The sequence below is a fragment of the Centroberyx gerrardi genome, chromosome 10, assembly GCF_048128805.1.
Source record: "Centroberyx gerrardi isolate f3 chromosome 10, fCenGer3.hap1.cur.20231027, whole genome shotgun sequence".
NCBI classification, from domain to species: domain Eukaryota; kingdom Metazoa; phylum Chordata; class Actinopteri; order Beryciformes; family Berycidae; genus Centroberyx; species Centroberyx gerrardi.
The window spans coordinates 15,663,927-15,688,915 of NC_136006.1; the positions used below are offsets into that span (position 1 = coordinate 15,663,927).

The window sequence follows — 24,989 nt, forward strand, 5'->3', positions numbered from 1 at the left end:
CACACACAACACATCCACACCACATAAAGTGAAAATTAGTTTATTGATGCTGCTTTACAGTATGTACCAAGAAATCTGTTTCTCCGTTTCAGAGGATGTGGAAAACATCATTGTCTTGCAGTCCAACATGTTATATTCCATGAAATATACAGAACATTGAATCATGCTTGAATTGCAACAAGAAAAAAAGGAAGCACTTCGGTTTGTCTGTGAACACTCACTGTGCACCCTCACATTCATAGTCACATGAAACTATGTTCCCTACTCAGAACAGTCCTTGTAATAGGCACATCCTACTGTCTATGGACCAGTGAGGCGGGGCGGACCTACATGCTGCGTGTATTTACATGGAACATCATGGTACCATTTCAGTGACAGTGGCGCATCACCCACCCAGGCACAGTTAGGGACAGCACAAGCAGCATTCACCTTGTCCCTACTTGATTCGTTGCTTTTCATTCAGCAAAAATGATCTCATCCTTGCTATTCTACTTAGTAGAAAAAAGTATATAGTATAAAATGAACCTCAATATTTCAGTTAAAAAAAAAAAAAAAGTTATGCAGTTAATAGGCACATGTATAAAACGTATTTATACACTTAAAACCTTGTCGCCCTTTGAAGCTTAAAAGACAATATAGTGCTTTTATCTGAACTGTACAATAACTGTTCCTGCAAAAGATTTGTACATGGCTACAGGCAAGTTATACTAGCAAAAATATAAAATGTTTAAAAAGCAGTACTGTATACATTTGACTTCCATAGGTAAATGTGTGCATTACTTGCGACAACTACATTATATCTGAAAACAGACTTTTTGTTTTATAGCTTCTAAGCTTTATAGTGGTAAAAAAAAATGTTAGGTTACGATTTTGGTCACATACCCAACACGTGTCTTTTTTTTTTTATGTTCCCCTTATCTCTCTCAATTTAAATGGTTTGATTCGAGGAAAACGTATTTTTAACTGCGAGAAAACAGGAGTGAGAAATGAACTGGAAGCTACAGTATGGAGATAAATCATGACTGGCACTTCAATCAGCACAGGTGCACAGTCATGGTCTGTGGTTATTAGAGGCCTTTACAACATGTGACACTTGTTTGAAGTGAACTGGATGGCACTAACACAGTATGTGAAACAGTGTCCTGCATGGTGGTGAACGTGACGAGCTGCATGAGTTCAGACTGTGCGGCTGCTACCTCAGCAGACAGAGTCTGTGCTGACCGGCAGCCTCCCGCTGCGTCGAGCCTCTTTCTCCCTCTTCTCTCTCTGCTTCTCCAGCTTCTCCTGGGCCTTGCGCATGTCCTTCAGCTTTTTCTTGATAGTTGAACGGTCACTCTGACTGGACACACCAAGAGCCTGAGGGACAATGTGCACAGATTTAGCGTTAAAATAAACACTACAATATTTCTTGCATATGTCTCAAACTAATTAAGAACCAATGTTGCTGCGCCAGCCACCGTCATGAGGTCAGTGTGTGTGAGAACGATTAACTTTTTCGCCCAAACCCTCCGGATTTATGCAGGGATTTAGTGTGATAGCTAAACTGTGTTAATTTGGTCTCATCTGACTCTAATGAAGAAAAATAGAAAATCGGGGTGAAAATATGTAACTTTAGTTGTACCCTGATTTCTGTATAACTCTGTGCTTAATTAGAAATCTTCAAAGCCTTATGATGTCTTTCTACCCTAAGACTTAGATGACCAAATTCTACAAATCTGCAAGGGGTCAACACTCTTGTCATCCTACCAATTCAATATTTAATGTCATTCCTGTCTTTAATATGCATTCCCCACTACTGTTGCAGAGATGCAAAACATGGCTGAAGAATCAGATTTATCTCCAGCTAAAATTCAAATTAGCAAAATAAAAAAAACTAGAAGGGCACTCGGAGAGCGCAGACCTCTGCCAAGGTTTGTGCTATTATTGCTAAATATCCAAAAATTTAATGGGTTCTTCCTTGGCTAATGCTACACCCTTCCACGAAGTTTCATGAAAATCGGGCCAGTAGTTTTTCCGTAATCCTGCTAACAGACAAACAAACGAAAACATAACCTCCTTGGTGGAGGTAATTACTTCTAACCATAAGGTGGCAGTCAAAGACTGACAAACCCTGACTTGATGAAGACTTCTTTAGCAAAGAGAAAGGCTTCTTTTGTATGAGATTAAAAAAATGGAAACGTGCATTATGGTTTCTCATCCAATCATTCACAACTGCATCATTATGCTTTTTCACCTTCAACTTGTCACTGTCCAGGTGCATGAGCTGCTGGCCATCCACTCCCTTGGCCGTAAACTCAGGTGTGTATTGGTCCATATTCATGCCCATCAACCAATGGCAGACTTGCTGATTGGTCCATTCAGAGACAGGCCGGTTCTGCCATTGATACTCCTTTCCTGTGGGTACTGGTTCATCATCCAAGGTCTACAGAGCATACACATAACAGGAAAAAAGGCATTAACAAAAAACATACTGTTGCTTTAGAAAGTATTCACCCCCTTAACTTTTTGTGCATTCTGTTGTGCAGAAAAATAATTTCAAAATGCAAATGAAAAAGATCACCTTGTTTGATTCAGTACAGGTAATTGTCAAAAGGAATTGTTTAATGTCATGTGTTGTTATATTTGATTTCTTAAGGGAAAAGATTATTACTCATGCACTATGCATGGAAAAAACATTATATCCTAAAGACTAACTCCCAAAAATATATGATTGGTGCCAACAATGCACACCATCCATATACTGCTAGGAGCTGTACATTTTTGGCCGTCTGGATCTGTGCTCTTATCAATGTAATTATCTAAACCAATGTTGACAGTAAGTGAAAAATGGTTTAATATAGTCATTTCTCACATTCTTCCACTTGAGAATGGAATGCTTTGAATAGATTATTCACAAAATAAATGGGATTTTGAAAAGATTTCATAAAACAAGAAAATGTATATTGGGTCTAGCTGGGTGAATACTTTCTGAAACTACATCAAGAAACGTTTCTATGCTGGCTTGCTGAGTAGCAGTTCAAGTTGGGCAGCCACCTACATCAAAACAGCAAAGCCAGCTATGTGTACAGCAAAACCTCTGGGCATGGCGCAAAGAAAACATGCATTGCATGTTCTATGGCTGAAAACAACTGTGTGCAGTGCACTAATTCACCAAGTAAGCAGGACTGAGAAAATCGACATGCACAGGGAGCATGTCAGTGACAGCAAAATACCCATGACATTCCAAATTGCATGTAAATGCATGTCTTTATAGGTTTTGCTGAGTTTATAACCCTTAAAAATTCTTCAACTATAATGTCAGCAAAAAAACAGACACAATGAACATTAATTAAAACAGAAAATGTATGATGCTGAAACACAGATGCAGAGGCAGCAGAGCAGTCAAAGTTGTTCTGTGGTCTGCCAAAGCTTGTAAACAACATTATGCACCAGTTGACAATTCTAATAGAGGCCTTAATAGAGAAGTTCAAACTATTAACGTCACAGCTGACTTAAAAAGAGCTAAGCCACAAGACTTGTTGTAACACAACACAAGATAGCTTCGACACACATGCAACTCCATTCCTTGCTCTCTCCATTCATGATTTAATCGCAGCTATGAAAGGGGGAGGCTCAAAGAGCATGCTTGAGAACGTCCCCTTTCAGCCGCATCAAGGCATCCCACACAGCTTTTGTGGCCGTGCGACAAAGAGAGCACTCACCTCGTTGGAAGAGAAGATTAAAGTGTGTGAGCGCCCAGACAGATTGGGTTCAGCAACTAACCCAGAGATGTCTGAACTGGGACTGGCAGGGTTAGAATCATCTATGACTGACAAACTCTGGAACAAGTGGAAACAAGGAACTCATTAACTAGATTAACACATGACCAAACAGTTCTTTACTAGGGTGGGAAACAAAAACAATGCTACAGGGCTGGGTGGGGGGTAAATACAGGGTGAGAGTAGTGCTTCTGGACTAAAACTGTTATGATTAATCGTCAAAACTGCTATCACAATGCTCGAAATCCATAACAGTGATCTAAGTGTTACGCTACGTCAGTCGCTGTTGTTATTAACATCAGAGGGGATGAGAGAAGATCATGTGTCTCATACGTCTGTAAATCTAACATGATATTCAAGCAACTTCACACAAACACCAACACCCATCCACCAACAAAACTACATCCACAACTTCTAAACTACAACAAGTATTTCTAATGGAAGAGCACAAACACAAAACGCAATATTAGGTATGAGGTAATGTTTTAAAATGCTGTTAAATTGATTTTATTAGATGAAATATGTGGTGATAGATCCAAGTTGTAATAAGACAAAGCATTTACATGTGATGCAGTTTTAAAGTTAAACTACGGCTGGTTTTCCAGACACAGATTAGGCTTAATCCTGGAACGAGGAGAGTATCATCCAGTCCAGGACTACTGTAGGCTTAATCTGTTTCCTCTAAACCAAGCCATCGGGTTTTCCCAATGTGGTTTAATCAGAAAATGAGATAATATGAAATTTCTGTAACACTACCACATACCCACTGCAACTGGAGTACGTTTTGTTGATACTAGCATCTAGATGTGAAACTACAAATCACAAAACTACATTTGTTAGTAGTGATCTACCATCTCCTCTACGATAAAGGGTAAAAAAAAAATGATACTGTACCAAATCTAATGAGCGACTGAATAAAGAGGACCAGGAGAGATTTGTCTGTTTAAAGGAAGGACTGTTTAGTAAGAGGTTTGTCCCCTGAGCAGCAGGCTGGCACAAAGTTGAAACTGCCATGACATACATACAGTAATACAACCAAGACCGTTCTTCTTCGTAGTCGCTCCTTATTGGTTCAGAAATGTCTTGAACTCATTTAAAAGCACCGTGGGAACCCCAACCCAACCACAGCCTGTGTGACAGCTAGCCAGGCGCTTAACTAGATGTAGGCTATTTGATGCGTCACTATTTGCCAAGTCACTGAAAAGCCACTGAATCCTTCCCCACTTGCTCTCTCTGATGACTAACATATGGATGCAGTTATTCCAGTCATTGTTTGGTGTAGCTTATTTGGAGAATTGGTCACTGAAAGCACATGTCTGGAAACAGGAAATTAGCCTCCTGCTTTGTGTCTACTGGTTTTACTGTTTTCATGAAGACAAAAATATGCTGTGATAATGGAGTGTAGACAATGACTGTCTCGCAGCTGGCCAACTCATCAAGAGAGGAGAGCAGGATGACGGGTCAATTTAGAGACAGAGAACAGCCAAGCTGTCACTACAAATGATTAAATCATCGGTTCACTAGCCTGGGATTCTGTTTTCTAGCACGTACAATCAGTGTTATGCACAAATGTTTTCTTAAATTTCTCTTGCATTGATTCCCATGTATGTGGTAGATTGAGAAGTTGCTTTTCATTGATTGGTTTGTTGCCTTTCATTGATTGGCAGATTACTTTAAAGACCACAAAACACAAAGTGTCTTTCATTTCAACTTCTTTGCCTCCAAAATGTATACAATGTGAAGCTAAAAAGGACAAATACCAAGGCACTGACTAATTTGAATAGTGCTATGATCACTTACAACTATTATCAACCAAGATTTGTAAAATGGTGATTTTTTTTTTTCTGTATCTCAAGGGAGACAATTTTTCAATAAAGATTCATTTCACTAAAAAAACAAAGCTCATTTATTATGGATATAATCTCACACCTATCAACAAATTGTAGACAGTTTTGCACAAATTAATTTGATGTGAGACCAGAGAATTTCTGAGTGTTCATTTTTCATGTGATGTCATCGGTCATACTACATTCCATGTAGTGTTAAATACATTTAGTGTATTTAAAATGTGTATGTACATAATGTAGTGTTAAATACATGTAGTCTGTGTATGTCCAGTATTTATTTTCAAACAAGTTTACACACACCTTATTTTTGCGATCCTGGCTTTGCTCACTGCTGGTCTCAGTGGCAGCATATGGCAGACTGCTGCTGGAGGAGGACGGCTCCTTGTCCCTGTCTTTATCTCTGTCCCCAAACCAAGAGAAGGGCATACAAGTAGGGATGGAGGTCATGGACTCTGAGGGAGACAGGTTCCCTCCAGACTCTTCCAGTAGCTCTGCCGACCCCCTGGGCATTGGGGAAAGAGGAGGATACACATGCAGACACTCAAGGTTACATATGTGACTGCTTAATACAAGATCTCTTGCATAACAAACAAGACAATAGTCAAGAACAACCTACTAATTCAAATAACAAGACCCAGATGTAGACATGTCGGCGGTAATTGGCATGAGCAGACAACATTATACAAAGACAGTAGAGAACAACAGACACAGGCTGATCCATAGTATGGTAAAGGCAAATAACATTTGCATGCACAGCTGTACAGGACCTGGCTATTGTACAGGACCTGATTATTTGCTATACTCCAGTTAAGGTGTTTTTTTTGGAGTTAAGCCTTCGATACCCCATGATTCAGTATCCTTGTTGCCAAGAATAAACCAGATAAGAGAATATTCCGCCCACAGATGGAACGGTGCGTCAACAAAAAAATATGAAAAAGATGTGGCCGCCAGCTACCTCTTTGACTGAGCAGAGAGCTGGATAAAAGCCTCCACCAAATGTTATGTTGGAAAACATGGAAAGTGGCCCACAAAAAAGCGACAGATTTTTGGAAGGGTTATTTGGCACTTCATACTGTCGTTTATGAAAAGAAAAAGCAATACCTGCTGTCCAAAGATGCTCTCATCGCCTCCTTGTCATGTTTCTTCCCTTTGCCACCTGACTTCCGGAGGCCCCTGTGTTGGTTATCAGTAACATTGGATTAAATAGTACTAAAATGGTGGTAACTTGGAAACTAATGATTGACATGGGGACTTACCCAAAGTCAGGAAACCGTCTTTTTGGTTTTCCTGCCGACGAGGCCTCATTGAAATCCTCTGGAATGGAACAATAATAATCAGGCTCAATAACAATGTCAGAGAACACCATGCTATTGCAGCCGGGAAGTTTGGATCTTACAAACCTTTGAGCTCTTTGCCCTTGCCTTTGGACTCCCTTTTCTTGACGTTGCGCAGGAATCCTGAGGGGGAGTGTGGTGAGGAGGTTTCTTTAGGGGGCGACAGAGAGGGGGTTCCTCCGCTTTCAACACTGTCTCTCTGGGATGGCGACAAGGAGGGGCTGCTGGAGAGCTCCACCTTACTCCTGGATCCATCTCTTGTCTCGGCTGGATCATCTCTCTGTCCGTTCCCAGGATAGCAGACGGGCACCGGCAGAGACAGGCTCTCCTGGATTGACCTCCTCCTCCTGGGAGTCTCCTGCTCCTCCTGATCCTCCTCTTCCTCAGTCTCCTGGAGGGACATGCTAGTTATTTACATGGAAGTGGACAAGCAGATAAACGCTGTTCTATATAACAGAAAGCTCCGGTCCTCAGTTCTGATTGGCTGAATCCGGTTTGCACACACTGTACATGACACACACCTATGACCGCATCACTGTTAATTCAAATACTAATAAACTAACTAAAATTGAAAATCACCACTAATCCTGTTACTTATGTGTCGCTTAGCAATCACATTGTTTGGCTGCTTTTCAAGAAATATACTACTTGGTGGAAGCGTAACATTTAACCATTATCATTATATATTATTTAACTACTGTTGATTTCTCGAACATTTGTCCTTTATTACAAGGGTGTATTACCGTTTTATACAAGCAATAGGCCACTCAAGGCCGTGCTTGAATACAGTGATTTTAAAATAGCTATGGGCCTGTTAACATTATTCTGTTTTTGTAGAAAAGTGCTGCCTCAACTGCATTTTGTGCTAATAATATGAAAAAGTGGGTCATGCGATGCACACTTTGTTTCCATAATGTCAAACGCTCTCTTCAGCTGGAAAATACACGTGGTGCTTTATTTACATTGTAAAATAAGTGTAGGTTGCATAAATGAACAATAAATACATGCATGTATGTTGCATGCAGCACTGGTATGAGTTAGTACATATTTTGTTTTGAATATGGAAGAGAGAAGACTGCTGGTACTGGTTTTGGCAAAGGAAGCAGAGGAGCCAGACGAGGGGGCTGCAGTCAAATAGTCAGCTACCTAAATACTGTAGTATAAAATCCCATCTCATCTTCGCTGTGATTGATCAGCTCACAAAAAACGCAATCCACGTCACATGCGCTCCTTTAAAAGTTTAACATTTTTCAATTTCAGAAAGTGCTCTACAGACGCCAGGCACAGCGCGTTTTTCTCCCAATTAGCTTTGACATGGAGAAGGCAGTTTGAAAAAAAGCGTGTGTAGAGTAGAGCGTGAGTAGCGTGAACATGCCCTAATGGAGTTTCATGTCGTGCCTAACAACAGTTCTTAGCCATTCTGAAATCCCTGCAAAGCATGGTCTCAAGTTGTTTACTGTTTAATTAAATGATATGCTCATACAGCATGTCTCTTTGGTTTGGAGCAAAATAGGAGATGTAGTATATCAGCTGTTCTTGACTGACCTGAGAGTGACATGAGGCCACCGTAAGGCTCTCTTTCAGCTTGCTCCGAGAAGGAGGCTGGCGCTTGGCCTTCTGAGCTAGCAGGCCTTTCGCTCTATGTGCACTGGTGTCCAAACGCTCAGTCTCTGGGACCAACTCACTCCAGTCTTGGTCTATAAGAGTGCAAAAAACAAATATACACCAAATAAGTCATAATAAGACACTGTATCACAGTCATAATGATTTACTAGGGTTCACTACAGGTTATGATTCATTCTTGTGAATGTTTTATTGAACAAGCAATGAAAGTGTGACGTGTGTACTTCCGCTGTGTGTATGAGAACGATACTATTCAGAACAAAATTTCCATTACTCTGTCAGGTACCTAGTAGTGAGTCAACAGATTGTGTGTTGGTGACTGGGCCTTGGCTGCTCAATCTCTCCTCTGCTGTCGAGTCCTGACCAAACTCACTCTCCACACGGTCACCTGAAGGCCCTCTGGACTCCAGGACAGCTATCTGTGGACAAAAACGACAAAACTCAGGCTCATTTCAGTGTCTCTAACACAAGTCTGCTGTGTTGTTCGAGTATTTTGTCTTCAAACTGGAGTCTTACCCTGTCCTGTAAGCTGTCCAGCTGCTCCTTGTACCACTTGTCCTTTTCATCTAGAACTTTCTTCAGCTCCTCCTCTTTCTTCACAAAGTCTATCTCTCTGGAGAGGAAGCGGGGGAAACATGGCTTCAGATCAGTAAACACAATCTACTTAATATGACATCACTGAACCATTGGATGAGACAGTTAATCCTTCCAACAATGAATGGAGCCGCTCTTTCCAGTGCAGTCACAATTTCAAGCACTCAAGTGTAGTGAAACTCGAGACAAACTCACTTCTGCTGGTAGTCCTTGAGTAGTTTCTTGGCCTTGTTGTACTTCTTGTCCAGAGTCTCATACTGGGTCTGAGTCTCAGCTAATTGTTCGTTGACGCCCTTACATAAAGCCTGGGCCTCCAGCCAGTAATTCTCCAGCTTCAGGATCTTCTCATTGTTGTCCTCGATCTTCAGCTCCAATGCAGTCTCCCTGGCATCCCACAATGATTTGTCCTCCTCAGATGCCCTTAGCTATAGTGAGATGGTGACATGTTACTTGGGTTGACTAAAGTGCATTTGGTTTGAAGCTGGATCACTGCACTCAGACCAATCGGTGCATTATACATTGTATCAAATGGTCATTTAAAAGAATAGGGTCGCACGTTTTGTCCATCTTACAATAAATATACTGCTTAAACATACCCTTGCTTTTGAGTGCAACCCCATTCTTTTAAACAACAACTAAAGCACATTAACATTTCACAATCTATTAAAGTCTATTCGTCTTTCTATAGACTTTATTAAGCATACAACCCACCAACTGACAACCAGAACATATTTGCATTAAATAGTTCCCCAACTGTTTGTCTTTAAATACAGTGGCCATTGCAGATCATACCTTTTCCTTCAGTTGATTTATTTCAGCTGCTGCAATGCTATGTTTGAGCTGAAGCTATGGGAGGAAAAAGAAAAACAAAGTAGATGGTTATACCCATTATGTAGGCAATCTTTAGCTACAATGTCTACAAAGAATGTGGATACTTTGATTTAGATAGTCACAGTGTTGGTGATACCTCTTTGAACTTGAAGGCCATCTGAGAGGTGTCCATGTTGGTTGGCATGAATAAGGCCTCTGAATCAGGCAGCTCAAACACCTCTACGTTCCTCCCTGCTGAGAAACTGGAGCCCAGAATCCCCTCCTCCAATCCCTCCTCCTCCTCATAGTGCTCCTCCTGAAACATGACATCACACATGGCATCGCACATTATTAGAAACAGTCACTTAGCCACACACCCGCAACATGCCCAGCATGTGTCAACAGCACACCCAGTGGTACAATCCACCATAGTCTGGAGGGGAGATTACAATCAATTCATCATTTGCAAACACCAGTGGGAGGCTACAGTGAGAGGACACATCTCAGCGGCACATCAGCATGTACTGCAACGTCAAACACATTAAAACAAGCTACATGCTCAGTGGATAACAATCTCCCCCACCCCCTCACCTACGCACACACACACGGACACAGACACACACAGCGACACACATCCATACACACGCTTTGCATAACCACAAAGCCATGAAAACCTTGTCCACTTCCCCCTGCCAACTATTCCGTTGAAAATGAATGGTGATAGAAGAAATTTCATTTGTTTATCCCTGTCTGTTCCAGAAAGCCCTACCTACCTTCTGTGCCCAGACTCTCCGCAGTAAAAACAGAGGCCTGTGGCTGCTTGCGCTTCGGAAAGCAAACATTTCACAATCCAAGCAGACAGGCGGCGGTCAAATCCACACCTTCCAAACACAGCAGAGTAGTGACACATGGCTTACTCACAGCCAGCTGCTCATTTCCTGGTTGAGCAGAGTGGGATTGGACTGGGCATGCCAGAGGAGCTGGTGATGGGCAGGGACTGACCAGCTGACTCACCTCCTCTGTGGAGTGTTCGTAGGGATCCTCCAGGTGTTGCTGCTGCTGCTGCTGGTTCTTCTCCTGCTCTAGTGTCTCGCTTATGAGGCGGGCGACCTCGCTCTGCGTCCCTGGCCTCTCCCGACCAATCAGGAAGCTGTTTGTGAGAATGCAATGAGTTAGTGTGTGGCATATAATGGAACCAGCCACTACCCCCCGACCCCCATCCACCAACTGTAAAGTTACTTTGCTTGTAGCCTTGAAATGCCACACTATAACTTCTCTCATGCCTGACTCACTCTAGAGCAAGATCCAAAATTTGGGATTCAGATTAGGCCTGTCATTCTGATGTGTGTGTCATTTGCCTATGGTAAATCATTCACATATTCCATGTTCGTGTGGGTTGCCTTCTCTTTCCGTTAAATAATAAAAAACAAATCTTTCTCATTCAGGGCATCTGGATCTCTCTCAATATGCAATCAAACTTTAGTCTTTAGCCTCACCTTTCTTCCAGTTCCATCTAATCACCATGAGATAACAGCGGTTCTTTCTTGTCACCGCCAAGATCTTTTCAATCAGGTTATTTTAAGGGGCTGAGGGAAATGGACTTTGAGCTGACCTGACTGTGCCTTTGGTGTTCTTCAGGACTGTAGCAGCAAACAGTTGAGTGACTCCCACCAGACTGATACCATCCACCTCCACTATCTGGTCATTCACCTGGATCCTGGAGGGACAGAGACCAGTAATTAGAAGGAGAGCTTTAGAAGACATTTCCTCTGTAATACAGATTAAAGGGGGAAAAAAATACTGTAGTCTCAATGCACACAGGCATCCAGCTGGCAGCCCAACAGATATCTATTCCCTGGGAAACGGAAATAGCCAGACTATTTTCTTTAGCTGCCTCAGAAGGTTATAAATATAGCTGGTTGTTTGGAAATTGTGTCTCTGGGCCCTGGGGAGATGAGGCATCCCTAGTGTTTGACGTTAAAAAGTGTTGTGGTGTAATGCAACAGGGAGTGCATGCCATGTTTTCGGTTATGTACAACACATAATAACTCTGACAATTAAAATGGTAAATGTGGCACTGTAACTCACCGTCCATCTCTCTCAGCTGCTCCTCGCTCCGTTATGGTTTTCACAAAGATGCCCAGCTTCTCCAGGCCCTGGTCCGCCCCAACTCCCATTCCTATGATACTGATGCCCAGTCCGTTGTCTCCTGGATGCAGACGAATGATCATATAGATCATTTTAGAAGAGGTTGGGACAGAACCGCATACAATCAGGGTAAATTCCAAACATTTGGTGTCATCCTTATGCCCTAGACCCTCTGGCCTTCAAAGCCAAAAAGCAGTAATTGCATGAGTAGTGAGTGAAAAAATGACTCAGTTCGACTGCTTTCTGTCCTGACAAAAACACTGCTGGTACAGAAGTGGACTGTATATCATTTAATAGCATTAATGGGTATAATTTTTGCTGATATAAATCTAAACCAAAGTCATGACCATTATCCCTTAAAATTCACAAGATGAGGTTAGGGATGCCCAGTATGTGCTGCTTGGTGAAAATGTCTCTTCCTCTGCGTGAAGTGCCCTTCACAGTTTAACATATGACTTATTGGAATTTAGCCTCAGTTTTGCTGAACTCACCCTTCTCGATCTCCACGGGGAACACATCCATCTTCTCCACTCTCTTCTCCAGCTCGTACTCCGCCGACGCTGCCACTGGGTCCACCTCATCGTTGCGCCGATCGTAGTCCTCGTTGGAGTAGGTACTGAAGACCTGTGTTGTGGAAATATCAAATGCACAGCTTCAACTCAGCACTTCCTGTGTCCTTTACAAGCAGTTTATTATCAAACAGTTTTATGATAAGGGTATCAGGATCAGGATCAGGATCAACGCAGACAAAAAGTTTGTTTTTCCTCTTTTGAACCATTTTAACCCTTATTTATCTGGGCAAGTTGTCTAAGGACACATTCTGATTTTCAATAATGGCCTGTGGGAGAAATTGCATAGGAAGGGAGAATTACACTCATACCTCAGACCTACTCAGTACTGAATTGGGGGTTGAGTGCATTGCTCAAGCACACTTGGACCATTGACCTTCCAGTCACAAGTTCACTTCTTTATTCATTAAACTGTGGCTATTGTTCTCATCTCCACAACAAGTGTCTGGAGTCAGTATGAAGCTGCAAAATCTTAAGATGGCTTAATTGTATCTGGCCCTTTTTAGGTAAATACTAAATACAAATACAAAGAGCTATGGACTGCATCATTAATTCTTGTTCACAATCTTTTGCATCTTTAATGAAAGAGCCATTTGCCACGTTTTTATGAACAGAGGTAAAGCAAGTGTCACCAAAGTTTACAGCAAACAGAAGCACCGAGGCAAGAAGATGGAAGCATGCTAAAGACACATTGTTGAGGACTTTCATTATAGTTTGAAGAAGCTGTGAACTCTGCAGGCAGGCCTAGCAAAGCACTGGATGGGTCCCAGAGGCTGTTTCCTGGTTGGAATTATACAGAGCACACACGCACTACGGCAGAGCACGAGCAGCACGGAAAGTAGGGCACAGCTGGGAAGAGCAAAACAGTGGATGTAGCAAAGATCAATGTTCAGAGGCGACAAGTGTTCATCATCACAGCAAAGATGAGATAAAATGAACAGCAATACAGAGGAAAAAAACTGACTCCCTAACCTTCAGTCAACTGGCATTACCTGGTGCCCTACACTGACCTTTAATCACTTAATCACCTTAAGTGATTAAATACAACATCGCTATGTGTTATTTACCTTGCATACCACTGATATTACCAAGCAGACATAGCTTGCCTCCATAATCCAATCTGAAAAACACTTCCAGGGTCAAGCTAAGGTAAGTGCTATAATATTCAGCACAAAAGGAGCTCATCTGTTATGACTCAGATATCATGATGTAGTAAGTGCATACAATTCATTCCATATTAAGCCAAGTTTAGCGGCACTACAAGGTCTTGTGTATTCTCCTCAAGGCCAAACAGGCTTGCTGGGAACTCCTAGTAGATTTTTGACAGACCTCAGTAGATTTCCTACAGTCTGCTGGATCACTGATCTGGAGATCTGAGTGACAGGTACAGGCCATCGGACTCGACACAATCCCAACAGACCTCAGCTTTCAGATCCTTAATGGATCTTCCAGTGGCAGAGAGTGAGTGAAGTCACTTGGATCCTCTTTTAGGAATGATACAAAAATGATTGTGTTTTAAGCCTAGCAATGTCAACCCAAAGACATTTTTATCCTAGTTTTGAGAAGAAGGCTCAAGTGTGATCAGTGAAATAATAAGTGATAAGTGTTTCCAGACATGGACAAGTTGTTACTCCATATATGCATTCCAGCATTCTTCAACTGACCCAATGCCCTCAGTATTTTTAGCCCATTCCAATCAAACATGATTTGCTAACACATTTTTAGGCTATGGTTCCATTTTTTCCCAAGTTTTATTTAATTAAAATGTATTTTCTTGGCACATAGTAGTCAAGTTAACACTGAAAACAGATTCCATACCTACTTTGAATAGATATATCAAAGGCTTGCACTGACACGTCGTAAAATGTGTACTGTGTGTAGCAAAACACCTGGGAACTTGCATGTTGGAATTTACACTCAGAAAATATTCACACACCTGTGTCCTAAATTTTAATTCACAAAAAAGATTTACAAATGTGCAAGCCAATATTTGAATGAACGGAATACAAGCTGCAAACTTGTAATATAATATTTGCTCAACTTTATCTTTTTTCTTCAATATATTTTTCGAGTGCAAGTACAACTCAGTGATTACAACTTTTCAAATCTGCCTTTACAGCCTCTCAGATGCCGTCTTGTGCATCACAAGCCTGCACGCTGAAGTGATTCACCAAGCTGCATTTAATTTCAATAAAATCTCAACTTTTATAGTTGGTTCACAGGCTATTCCCCTGGTCTTCTCCCACCAACATACACCATGGTTCCACTAAGGGAATACTAGGGGCATCGATGGTCAGCATGTTATTACAAGCAAATAACAAGCTCTACAATGTGGGGCCCCATGTTACAGTAATGCTTGCTAATCTAGTAGTCATACCAAACACCAAGACAAACAGCAACTGGCTTACTCAATTCCACAGACTACCAAAAAGCTTTCATGTGGTGTTGTATTCAGCAATGCCCAACCTTGGATATCTGACAAGAGACTAATTCCTGCCCCTATGGCAAAGGTTGAAGTTGTACTCCCCAAGTGCTCCCCAGGTTTTGAGAGTGGCAACGTATTGCCTAAAGGATTAAAAACATCCTAGCAGCAGGCAGAGGTTACCATTTACCGAATAAAAAAAAGCGAGTAAGGCTATAGGATTAGGGGATTCATCGAGGAGCTTGCAGTAAGGAGGTATGATGTAATTGAGTAAACATTTCCACTCCGGGCAACAGAGTCTGAGGTCTAGATCCTGCAGCGTGTCAAGACTTGAGGAATCAGCCACAAGCTAACCTCCTTCTCCCTCTGTCTTTCTGTCTCCTCACTGTAGATTTTGGACATGGTCCAAAAAAGCGCAGATATGAGTTTCCGGGATAACTAAAAATCACTAGGCTTTCTGTTCTGCATGGGAGTCTGTTCAATTTGTCAAAGTGAAATACTACAATTATTTCCGTTTCAAAATATCCTGCTGATGTTTTTCCATGAATCCACACGTTTATGCAAGAGAAATCATGTTGTGTTATCTTGGAAACACAATATGTGCAAGTATGTCCAAGTATTGATTTGGTAGACTTGTGGGTTCCTCTCCCATGCAGATTCCCAAACCAAATGAAAGAGATTAGAAACTGGGGGATTATGCACTACTGCACCGCTGTGGTAAAGGCAGGAATGCTATTCAGGGGCCTCTCCCCTCCAGTAACCCAAGTGAATCCTCCTCCTTGCTTTGACACTAGAACTAGCTTATTGCCATAGGTTTATAATCTACTCCTAGTTCAATACTAGACACCTAAGACCCTTTGCCCCTCACCATATATTCTGCTTTTCTTTTTTCCTTGGACAGAGGTGTTAGCTAGAAGACACAAAGTAAAGGCTGTTGCACAAAGCACTTAAGATTAAAACGTTTTTTAGATGGCAGACAAGCCAGTCAAAGCATATTTGCCCTGCTTGCATTACCTTAGTGAATAGACAGGCTGCTGAAAATTGATTCTCAGGGACACTAATTCATCCTGGGCCTCTGCTGAACTCATAGTTGTGCAGCAGCAGTTCAGCTTGGCTTCTCCCCCCCCCCCCCCCCCAACTCCCATGTCTGACTTTCCTGTTGCCATGGACTCCCCGGGCTTTTTCGAACAATGTTCTGTTCTTTGCTGAAACCTAATCACTCAAGCACTGTCTTCCTCGCAAGAAAGACAGAAATCAGTCTCTTTATTAGCCTCGCCCTCGCAAAAAAAACCCACACACACAGCCCACTGTTGTTATCACCGTCTCCAGTTACCAGACCAAACACCCATTTTCCTTTATCGCCCAGTGCATGCCCAGTTCACCAGGTGAGTTACGCCATTGGCTAAAACCTAAACACACAACTGTCAATCAGGCAAACTGACTGCTACCAGGAAGTGAGACCAAAAAACCAAGAAAAGGCCAATTTCTCTTCAAGTAGATGAAGAACAAGGCAATTAACCCATTCTTTTCATACAAATTTCTTCCACTAAATTTTTACTGCAGTGGCAGAGGTTGTGATGTGGGTTGGTAGACTGTTGTGCCATCTGCTTCATATTTTCATTTTCTCCACGGCTTGTGAAAACTGCGGCTCCCAACAGCATGTCGAGGTTGACAATTACTTCTCGTCTACCTTCAGCAACTACAGAGGTCTGTCCTCTGTCGTGCTCTCACACGCACAGATATACACATGCTCTAACCCACACCCAAATTGAAACCCTTCCCCCCCCCTTTCCTCATTCCCTTTACCACAAAAAATACCAGTGTGGGAAATGAGTCAGCAGCTGGGAGGACAGCAAACCAGAGACACCCCTTGCCAGTGCAAAGCGAGGGCTGACCACTGGATTGGGGAGTTCGTAATGTAAGCAGCCCTACAAAAGACAACAAATCAAAACGCGCTGTGAGAGCGAGCTGGGGCAGGGGTGGCGGCCTGGCGCAGATCACAGAGTAATTAGGAAAGAAAGCATAGAGCCAAGTTTTCTGGCCATGAATAAACAGACCAGTAAGAGTAGAGATTATGTCTGGTTCTTCCTGCAAGCATGCTCTTAGAATTATTACCATTTTGTGAGGTTTGCATTGATTGACTGTAACTCAAACAACAATGTTTATATTCATCCTTAAACTTCAAATCGTAATGTGTGAGCTACAGTAGGAAGAGGCGGAGTCTCAGAAGAGCAGAATTCCATCACGGAATCAGATATCCAAAATGGTGCAGACATAGACAGGTTGAGCAGGTTTGTTTGCAAATGGCCCACAAGAGCTACTTCTATTGTCCTGCGAGGGCAGCTGAAAACTTTTCAACACATCACACAATTAGTGTTGACTTTCACCGAAAACACGAGGCACCCGCTGATGTGCTTATTTGTAATCACATAATGAAACAGTTTAAGGCAATCACAATCAGCCCAAGACACAACCCATGCCAAGCTGTTTAATGACCAGCATTGAGTTGACTGCATTAGTATTCCGCCCCATCTCTCCAGACCGTCGCCCACTAGCCCAGGTGTCTGGAGGGAACCCAGATCCTGCTGGGGCCTCTCTGCTGGCTGGATGAGGGTGGAGTCTTGTCAGACACATTCCTCTGGCCACCAGAAGACCCAACACAGATAGGAAATGGAAAGCATAACACTATGGGGAGGGTTGGGTACAGAGGCCAGAGTCCAAGTAGGGCACAATGTAACAAATAAATATTTCCACACAGAAAATACAGGCTAATTCTATTTGTATTGGTTGAAATCAGGTAGCCATAAAAACAAAGTCACCTAAGCATTTTTCCTGTTTAAATCCACCGGACAAAGTCCAGGCTGGCCCCATGGCAGACTGGAGAACGCCCTTTTCACTTTTCATGATTCACAGGAAATATAGCGGGAGGAGCAGGAGATACTGCCCTGCTGGAAACAGAGTTTTCCAAAATACATGAATAATGGCAAAACCTCTGGTAGTTTCAGGGCTTCTGTAGTAACACTGTCAGTCACCATTCTAACTCCTGTATCTGACCCAGCATTAATGATTACCAACTGTACTTTACCTGACACAGGTACAGAGACAAAACAACAGGTTTACCACAGGGATATGGCAAGCTAAACTGACAAAAAGAGGTGCATGCTTGTACAGTTAAGTGAACAATATGGACAGTGTAATTATCGGCAGTGCAAACAAAGTTGAAGAAATGCTGAATTCTTCCAGTTACAATGAACTCTCGAATTCTTCACCACACCCTGTGTGTTCAAGAAGGGACAATGTCTGTGTTTGCTTGACCGAGAACTGTCGGTTGCGTTTCCTGTGACAGCTTGGTGGGGGTGGGGCAAAGCAGCAGGTGCAGATCCTGGTTCCTGCCATTTTCTTTTCTGTGATGATTAACTGGTTCTCATCTCCCATTCCAAACGTCCTCCTGTGCCAAGCGACACACAATAGCTGAGACAACCTCTCTAGATGGCCAACTTACTGCCCAACACCCTGAAAATGACTGCACAAACAGAATAATAACACACCTGCAGCAGGGAGTGTTTATCACTCAGTAATTCTTGGCTTGTAGCCATACTATAGGGCTCAAGGTGAACGCGAATTCCAGCAAGACGCAAATTGCTGGACACACAAGACCTGTGGTTTACAGTTTAGACATATTTTGAGCGTCACGCCACTTTTCCTTTGGATTAGGGCACGCCTGTGCAAACAACTCTAACCTTGCTGACCAGGTTTTCATCTGCAGCTAGAGCAGCCGCTTTACTGTAAAGACCAAAGGAAGATATCATTTTCAACATTGGTGCAATATTTATACTATTCCTATAGCCAGAGGGTGTAGCAGACTTCTGTACTGACACAGCAGCAATGAGAATGCAGCATTTCAGTGCCCTACTAAAGTGCTACTCTGCATTAATGTATAGGCTAAAGAACCTCGTTACAAAAGATCAGAAACCTATTATGGAATGTATAAAATAATTGCAATGTTCTGTCTAATAATTACTAACAATGTAAGTTTTAAGTATTTTCATCGCAATGTAACTAATAGTCAAGAACTTAAATTACACTCAAGAACACTAAATTAAATGTATTCAGTACCAACCATAAACATCCAATATTGGCTTGACACAAGACCCTGACTTAGGATGGAATTAACAAATCAGTCTGCACTAGTCTTGACAGCCTTATAACGGCCTCTTCATTCGAGTTGGTCTTTTCAACCATGATAAGGGTGATAACATGTTGAGAATGGACGGTCATTCACAAAGAGGACCTTTCTTCCACACAGGACACCTCCTCTGTCAAGACTCAGGTTACTAAGGGACCTAATCCTGTTGTGAGGCAGAAGCACAAAGCACTTCCTCTCTCCCGGTCCGCTAGGACTCCGGCATACTCGCTCACAGTGCCAGCTCAGACCAGCAGACTGTGGAGAATGGTGCAGCGCTGGTGGGAGCCTTTTGTTAGACAGGCCTCAGGTAGAAATGTTGGTTGAGGGGCATCTGAGTGACTTAGTCTGCTAACACGCATGCCACGTAGTCTTCACTGCATGGGTTTGAATCCCAGTTCATGAAATGTCATGGTTTTGACATATCTCTCTGCGTTCTTTCTAGTCTTTTCATTGCATGCATCTTAAATGAATACCATGACATGTTTTGGTTGGCTATTTATTTTCACCTTACACTTGTCCCACTGAGTGACAGTTTTTGCATTTTATCCTCCACTTTCCTCAGAGAATCATCCTGGAGGCTGTCACCGCAACCTGGCAGCAGGGTGAAGCAGCGATTAGGGAAACTGTCCTTCAACCAAAAGCCCCAGGTTCAATCCCTGATGACAGAAAACATCTGTTCTGCCCAGGTGCCCCTGAGCAAGACACTGAATCCCTGCCACCATCAAAGGATGGCAAGCAAAAAGACAAATTTCTCCTTTGGGGATCAGGAACTATCACAGAAACCCTTTGCCACTTTAATTCCCTGCGGAGTTGTACAATGATTTAACCTCATATTTTACCATATTTAAAAACTGAAATTCATTGGCATTCTCTCTTACCTAGAATTATATTCATCAGTCTCTAAAAAAACAACAACTGCAACCTCGTGTCAGCCATTTCTCGCTTGTATATCCAGCCCCCCTCTCATTGTTGTTATGATCAATATGTGAACTGTCACAGAGAGGAGACCCAGTCTAGCATATTGTTGTGAACTGTAAAGCTGGGTTTATCTCTGAGAGGCAGAGGAGGCACACTGTTGTTTGTGTCCCCCTCCAGGTCAGCTTGTGGTCCCCTCTCCCAGGACCCCCTGCCAGGCTGACTGGGGGTGGGAAGGGATCCACACCCTGAGATAACAGCACATTTTAGGGCCTGGACAAACACTGACCCCTTCACAAGCTGTGTGGAATGCACTGAAGTGATTTGTTTTTCCCTGTTCTAGTGAAATTGTTGATTAGATATGGTGATAGTGGAGGATATCACTCATCATCCTCCCCTCCCACCACACCCCCAAAACACCCAATGGTGATGTTTACAATGCATGATGTGTGGCAACACCAAAAGACAGATCACCCAGAAGGAAAAATGAGTTATGGAATACAAGAAGACAGATTGCAGGACAGCAATGAAGAGGTATTAGATTTTCCTGATAATACACTTTTTTTTTTACTTACATGAGGGAATTCTGAGAAAAAGAAAAAGGAATGTGCCTTTTTGCTTTTCATAAAAGATTTCCATCCTTCTCGTAAATTAAGGGACAGTAAAAAAATCAAGCATTCCCCAGCCGTAATAAGATAACTTGGCCATGGTTTATGTATGAGGTCATATGGATGAATACCTAAACTCCTCATACCCATGTTTGCCAGAGGTGAAAAGTCCCGATATATACAAATACATGGATGATTCACAAATAAAGAGGAACTCTAAAGGAGTAAAACTACCCACCCACTACAGCTGCACACTGGGGTGGCCATGTTTCCTTTACAGTAAAGTACAGTCTGAAGTCCCACATGCCGCTCCAGTCTACCCCACGGCTGCCCTCATTCAGCTGTGGGTCAGAGCCACAGCTCTTATGCAATGTCAACAATATTTCCAAAAATACCACATACAGCATTCCTAACTTACATCCCCAAACTTCTCCCCCTTCCCCTGATCTATGGCAGGGTTAATGTGCTGGAGATATGGTCCTCAAACTACCAGCTTCCCAAGGCGATGAGTTTAAATAGCCCATAGTTTTGGTTTTCTAAACTGTGACATAGCTTGTCTGATGATACAGTGCAGTGGCTGTGATGACAACATGCCCCGACAAAAGCATTCATTTTGAAGTTTTACTAATTTGTGTCTGCGAGGAAACACCTAGGACAGACGCAGTTGCTGAATCAGTCAGACAGTGGTTTATGATGCAATATGTTTTTAGGCTTTGAGGAAATCAACAAAGGCTCAGATGTAAACAACATAAACACAAAATACATACCAGAATGGGTTCTGTGGAGAACATTATTTTCCTCTGTGGGGGGGGCTCCTCCTCATCTGACAACCCAGGGGCTTCGTCATAGTCCTCATACTCCCTACTCATTTGCTCCTCTTCCTGCTGATCCTCTCCTTCTTCATCCTCCTCCTCCTCCTCCTCTTCTTCTTCTTCCCTGAGGACCTGGTCTACATCCCTGTCATCCACAAACGCTGCATTCTCAATACCGTACACGACTGGAGAGGCCCTATCCCGGATGCTCTGGTCCGCCTGCTCCTCCTGCTCACTCTCCTCCTCAGCTACCTCCTCATCTTCCTCATGATCATCTTCACCACCTTGACTCACCACAAAGGTCTCATCCATTCTCTCCTCTTTCAGCCCAAACTGCTCTTTGTCCTCCGAGACTCTACTTGCACCCGCTTTCTCCAATACAATTTGCGTCTCTTTTGCCACATCGCTCGCAATGACATGCTGAGCAGGGTTGCCATTCTGTTTTTCTGGTGGCAAGTTTCTTTTTAGGTCTGTTGGTAGGTCTTTGGGGCTTTGTGCCTTCAGCTCTTCGAACACACTATCTTCAACATTCTCATCATCGTTCTCCTCACTCTCGGATGACTCATTTTGGACCACGACCAGCTCTGCCCGGACCACGCCCACCCCCCTGGAGTCCAGTGACGAGGCCTGGCTGGGTGGCTTATCCTTGGGTGGACTGTGTGCCACATGGCCATCACTCTTGGCCCTTTCAGAATATTTGGCCCGGTTGGTGCTTTGAACGCTACTGGCTAATGGAAGAGACTGCTTCACATCCCTCGGGGGCGGACTACAGGGCTTGCCTTCATCCCCACCAACAGATGGCCTACCAAAGCCTTCACCAGATGAGGAGGAGCGCTTGTAGCCATGGCTGACCGGGGGGGTCTGCTCTGGTGAGAGGGGTTTGTGAGTGGCGTCCGTTGTTGGAGAAACGGATTTGCATGCTGCGTTAGTAACTGGGAAAGTTGGTTTGAGAGTGGTAGTGGCCACAGGGGACGATTGTTTGTTAATGACACAGGCGGTTGGGGATGTAGATTTGTTAGCGGCGTCAGTTGTGGGTGAAGACGGGCTGTTAGAGGCCTCAGGAGATGTGGGTTTGTGGAAGCTGTCCCTTGTTGGAGAGGTAGGCAGTGAGTGTTCATTGGGACTGTATACTTTAACAGAGGCCTGCGTTCCCCCTTTTGCACTGGCTCTGTTGGCGTCTTCGGAGTCATTCTCTCCCATGAAGTTCTCCAACCTCCTGGAGATGGGCCCAGCATTCAGTGACACCCTGGACACATGCCTTTTCTCCTCAACATCGGTCTTCTCATCTGGTCGACATTTAACTGGTGATACAGGAGTTTGCTCTGATTTGACGTTGGTCTCAGAGGATCCTGACACTCTCCTTGTGTTTTTCCCCTCATCAGAAACACTACCAAGGGACACACGACTCACTACTCTGTTTGAAGACTGCTTTTCAGCTCCAGGCTGCTCTTTGATGCCCCTTTCAAAGAGTTTTCTGGTCACAGAAAACTTCTCTGCCAAAGCTGCTTTGTCAATCTCAGCATCTTCTCCCTTGGGAGTTTTATCTAAAGTATGTGATTCTGGGCTTGCAGCACTGTTTAAATTAACTTTGTGTGTGCTGGCTGGAAATTGTGGCTTCGGCGGGGACAGCTGGGACGCTTCAGGTTTTAAAGTCACTTTCACATCTTGACACTCTTGTTGCTGGCCATCCATCTGTAGGAATATGTTCTTTATCTTGTTCACTCGATTCCCAAAAGGCCTCCCCCTTGAGTCCTCCCGGGTGTCACTGGAGCCATTTGCATATGACTTCGCGGCGCCCTCGGATTTTGTCCCATCAAAGGAGCACTTAATGGCGTGGAAGTCTGACTTGTATGCATTTCTATGAGGGGAGGCGCTCCTCAGGGTCCTCTCTCCTCCTTTGCTTTCCGCTTTAATCATTTTTTCCCAGATTTAGTCTGCAGCCCAAATCGAAAAAGCCGGTTTAAGTGATAAATTAACCTGGGGGATCTTTCCTTATTTGTTGGTGAACTATTATGCCCCCCACCGCTAAACAAACGGTGCCATGGGTCCGGCGGAGCCTCTTCGCAGCATTGTCTCAACTACACATCTAAAGAGAGAAAAGCGAGTAGAATCTATCAATACAGATAGCACTGTTTTCTGATCCATACGTTCATATACCATTAGTTTTAGCTCAGTTAATGCCTAAATAATGATATTTCTACATGCACATCAAAATAGCGTTAAAAGTAGGCTAAAGCTCGAATATAAAGCAGGTTACTAACTAAGAAGGCTAGTTAGGCTACACAAGCATTTCAATCTTGGTTCCCTGGCGGCTAAAACCTAAACAGTAAATCGTGAAAGTAACTAACCATTTAATTAAGGAAGTCTTTACTTTAACCAGCCAAACACTGTTAGTGTGTTAGTAGATCAAAGATACAACAGCGAAACAAAGTTAAACTTGCTGGGCCAACAGTTCAATACAGTCCTAGTGTCTGCGCTTGAACAATTCATTGTAGCAATTTCAAGTAACGAACCGCTGAAATTGTAAACATTGGTCCTACGCACACAGCACACAAAAGTAAGCAACTTTGTAGGCTCTCACCTCCTACTTGTTTCATCGTGTTAGGCGCCGAAAGATCGCCTACAATGTCCCAATTTCCACTATCAAACTTGTCCCTTCTTCTTCTTCACCGCCATCATTCCCCACTCCAGCGTTTTCCTGCCTCCTTGTACTCCAGACCTGTCGCGTACTGCGCGCACACGAGTCTGGCGCGCCACTAGATCAGACAAAATCGAGAGCGCGCACACATTCCAGGACTGTAAAACCCCCCCTCCTCTCTCCACCGCTTTCCCGAGCATGGCGCACGCACGTGAGAGACACTGAGAATGGCGTGGGAAAGAGCATTACTGTATATCAGAGCTCACCTAGACCTCTCCACTGGCAAAAATCCACACCTAGAAAAAACAACATATTAGTGCACGCGGGTATGACTGGTGGCTCATTTCCAATGAGCTTTGCAGCCAAGACTTAACAGGTTTCAGAAAGGGGCCCTAGCTACCCCCTTTCCACTAGTCTATGCAATGTAGGCTACTCAGTAAGTGATTGCTATTACACTATCTTAGCATTAAGACATTATAACTGATGAAATAACATTTTACTTTCAAATGATGTAACCCTGCTATCCTATCATAAGTAGACTTGGCACCTGGATGTAGTGACTGAGGGGGGAGATGGTGATAATTCAGAGGCCTCAAACTTCAGCGCACCCCACAAAGTCTTAATTCACTGGTACAGGGCTGTTCCTAATGTCCTATGGTCTTATGTTCCCTGTTTCACATCTTGCCAAGCGGCCCAGAATTCCTAATAGCACTATAGGTGCCGGT

At 43.2% G+C, this 24,989-nt stretch overlaps 1 protein-coding gene across 3 annotated transcripts; it reads right to left on the minus strand.

Moving 5' to 3' along the window:
* Positions 1 to 24: 24 nt before the first annotated feature.
* On the minus strand, positions 25 to 24,344 carry ppp1r9ala (protein phosphatase 1 regulatory subunit 9A-like A). 3 transcript variants are annotated; one of them, XM_078286002.1, is made up of 19 exons: positions 24,208 to 24,344; positions 21,582 to 23,712; positions 12,606 to 12,738; positions 12,055 to 12,175; positions 11,579 to 11,683; positions 10,981 to 11,116; positions 10,124 to 10,282; positions 9,949 to 10,002; positions 9,352 to 9,581; positions 9,079 to 9,175; positions 8,849 to 8,981; positions 8,485 to 8,636; positions 7,006 to 7,327; positions 6,862 to 6,919; positions 6,707 to 6,778; positions 5,906 to 6,107; positions 3,702 to 3,818; positions 2,234 to 2,422; positions 25 to 1,356 (listed from the first exon to the last, which is right to left on the minus strand). In XM_078286002.1, the coding sequence occupies exons 2-19, from the start codon at positions 23,541 to 23,543 to the stop codon at positions 1,198 to 1,200; spliced, it is 4,401 nt and encodes a 1,466-aa protein (XP_078142128.1). In that variant the 5' UTR covers positions 23,544 to 23,712; positions 24,208 to 24,344; the 3' UTR covers positions 25 to 1,197. The 3 variants fall into 3 exon arrangements, with proteins under 3 accessions (XP_078142128.1, XP_071774052.2, XP_071774053.2); XM_071917951.2 differs by having other exon boundaries at positions 7,006 to 7,330; XM_071917952.2 differs by lacking the exon at positions 3,702 to 3,818 and having other exon boundaries at positions 7,006 to 7,330.
* Between the last annotated feature and the right edge of the window lie 645 nt (positions 24,345 to 24,989).

Bases quoted from the DNA above. Each gene is read 5' to 3' on its own strand.
- ppp1r9ala (XM_071917951.2), bottom strand. From the start codon at position 23,543: ATGATTAAAGCGGAAAGCAAAGGAGGAGAGAGGACCCTGAGGAGCGCC. The intron at 6,920-7,005 runs GTTTGTAAGATC...GTTCCATTCCAG, and splicing joins CAAGGGCAAAGAGCTCAAAG to AGGATTTCAATGAGGCCTCG. The intron at 1,357-2,233 runs GTGAAAAAGCAT...ATTGTCCCTCAG, and splicing joins TGGACAGTGACAAGTTGAAG to GCTCTTGGTGTGTCCAGTCA.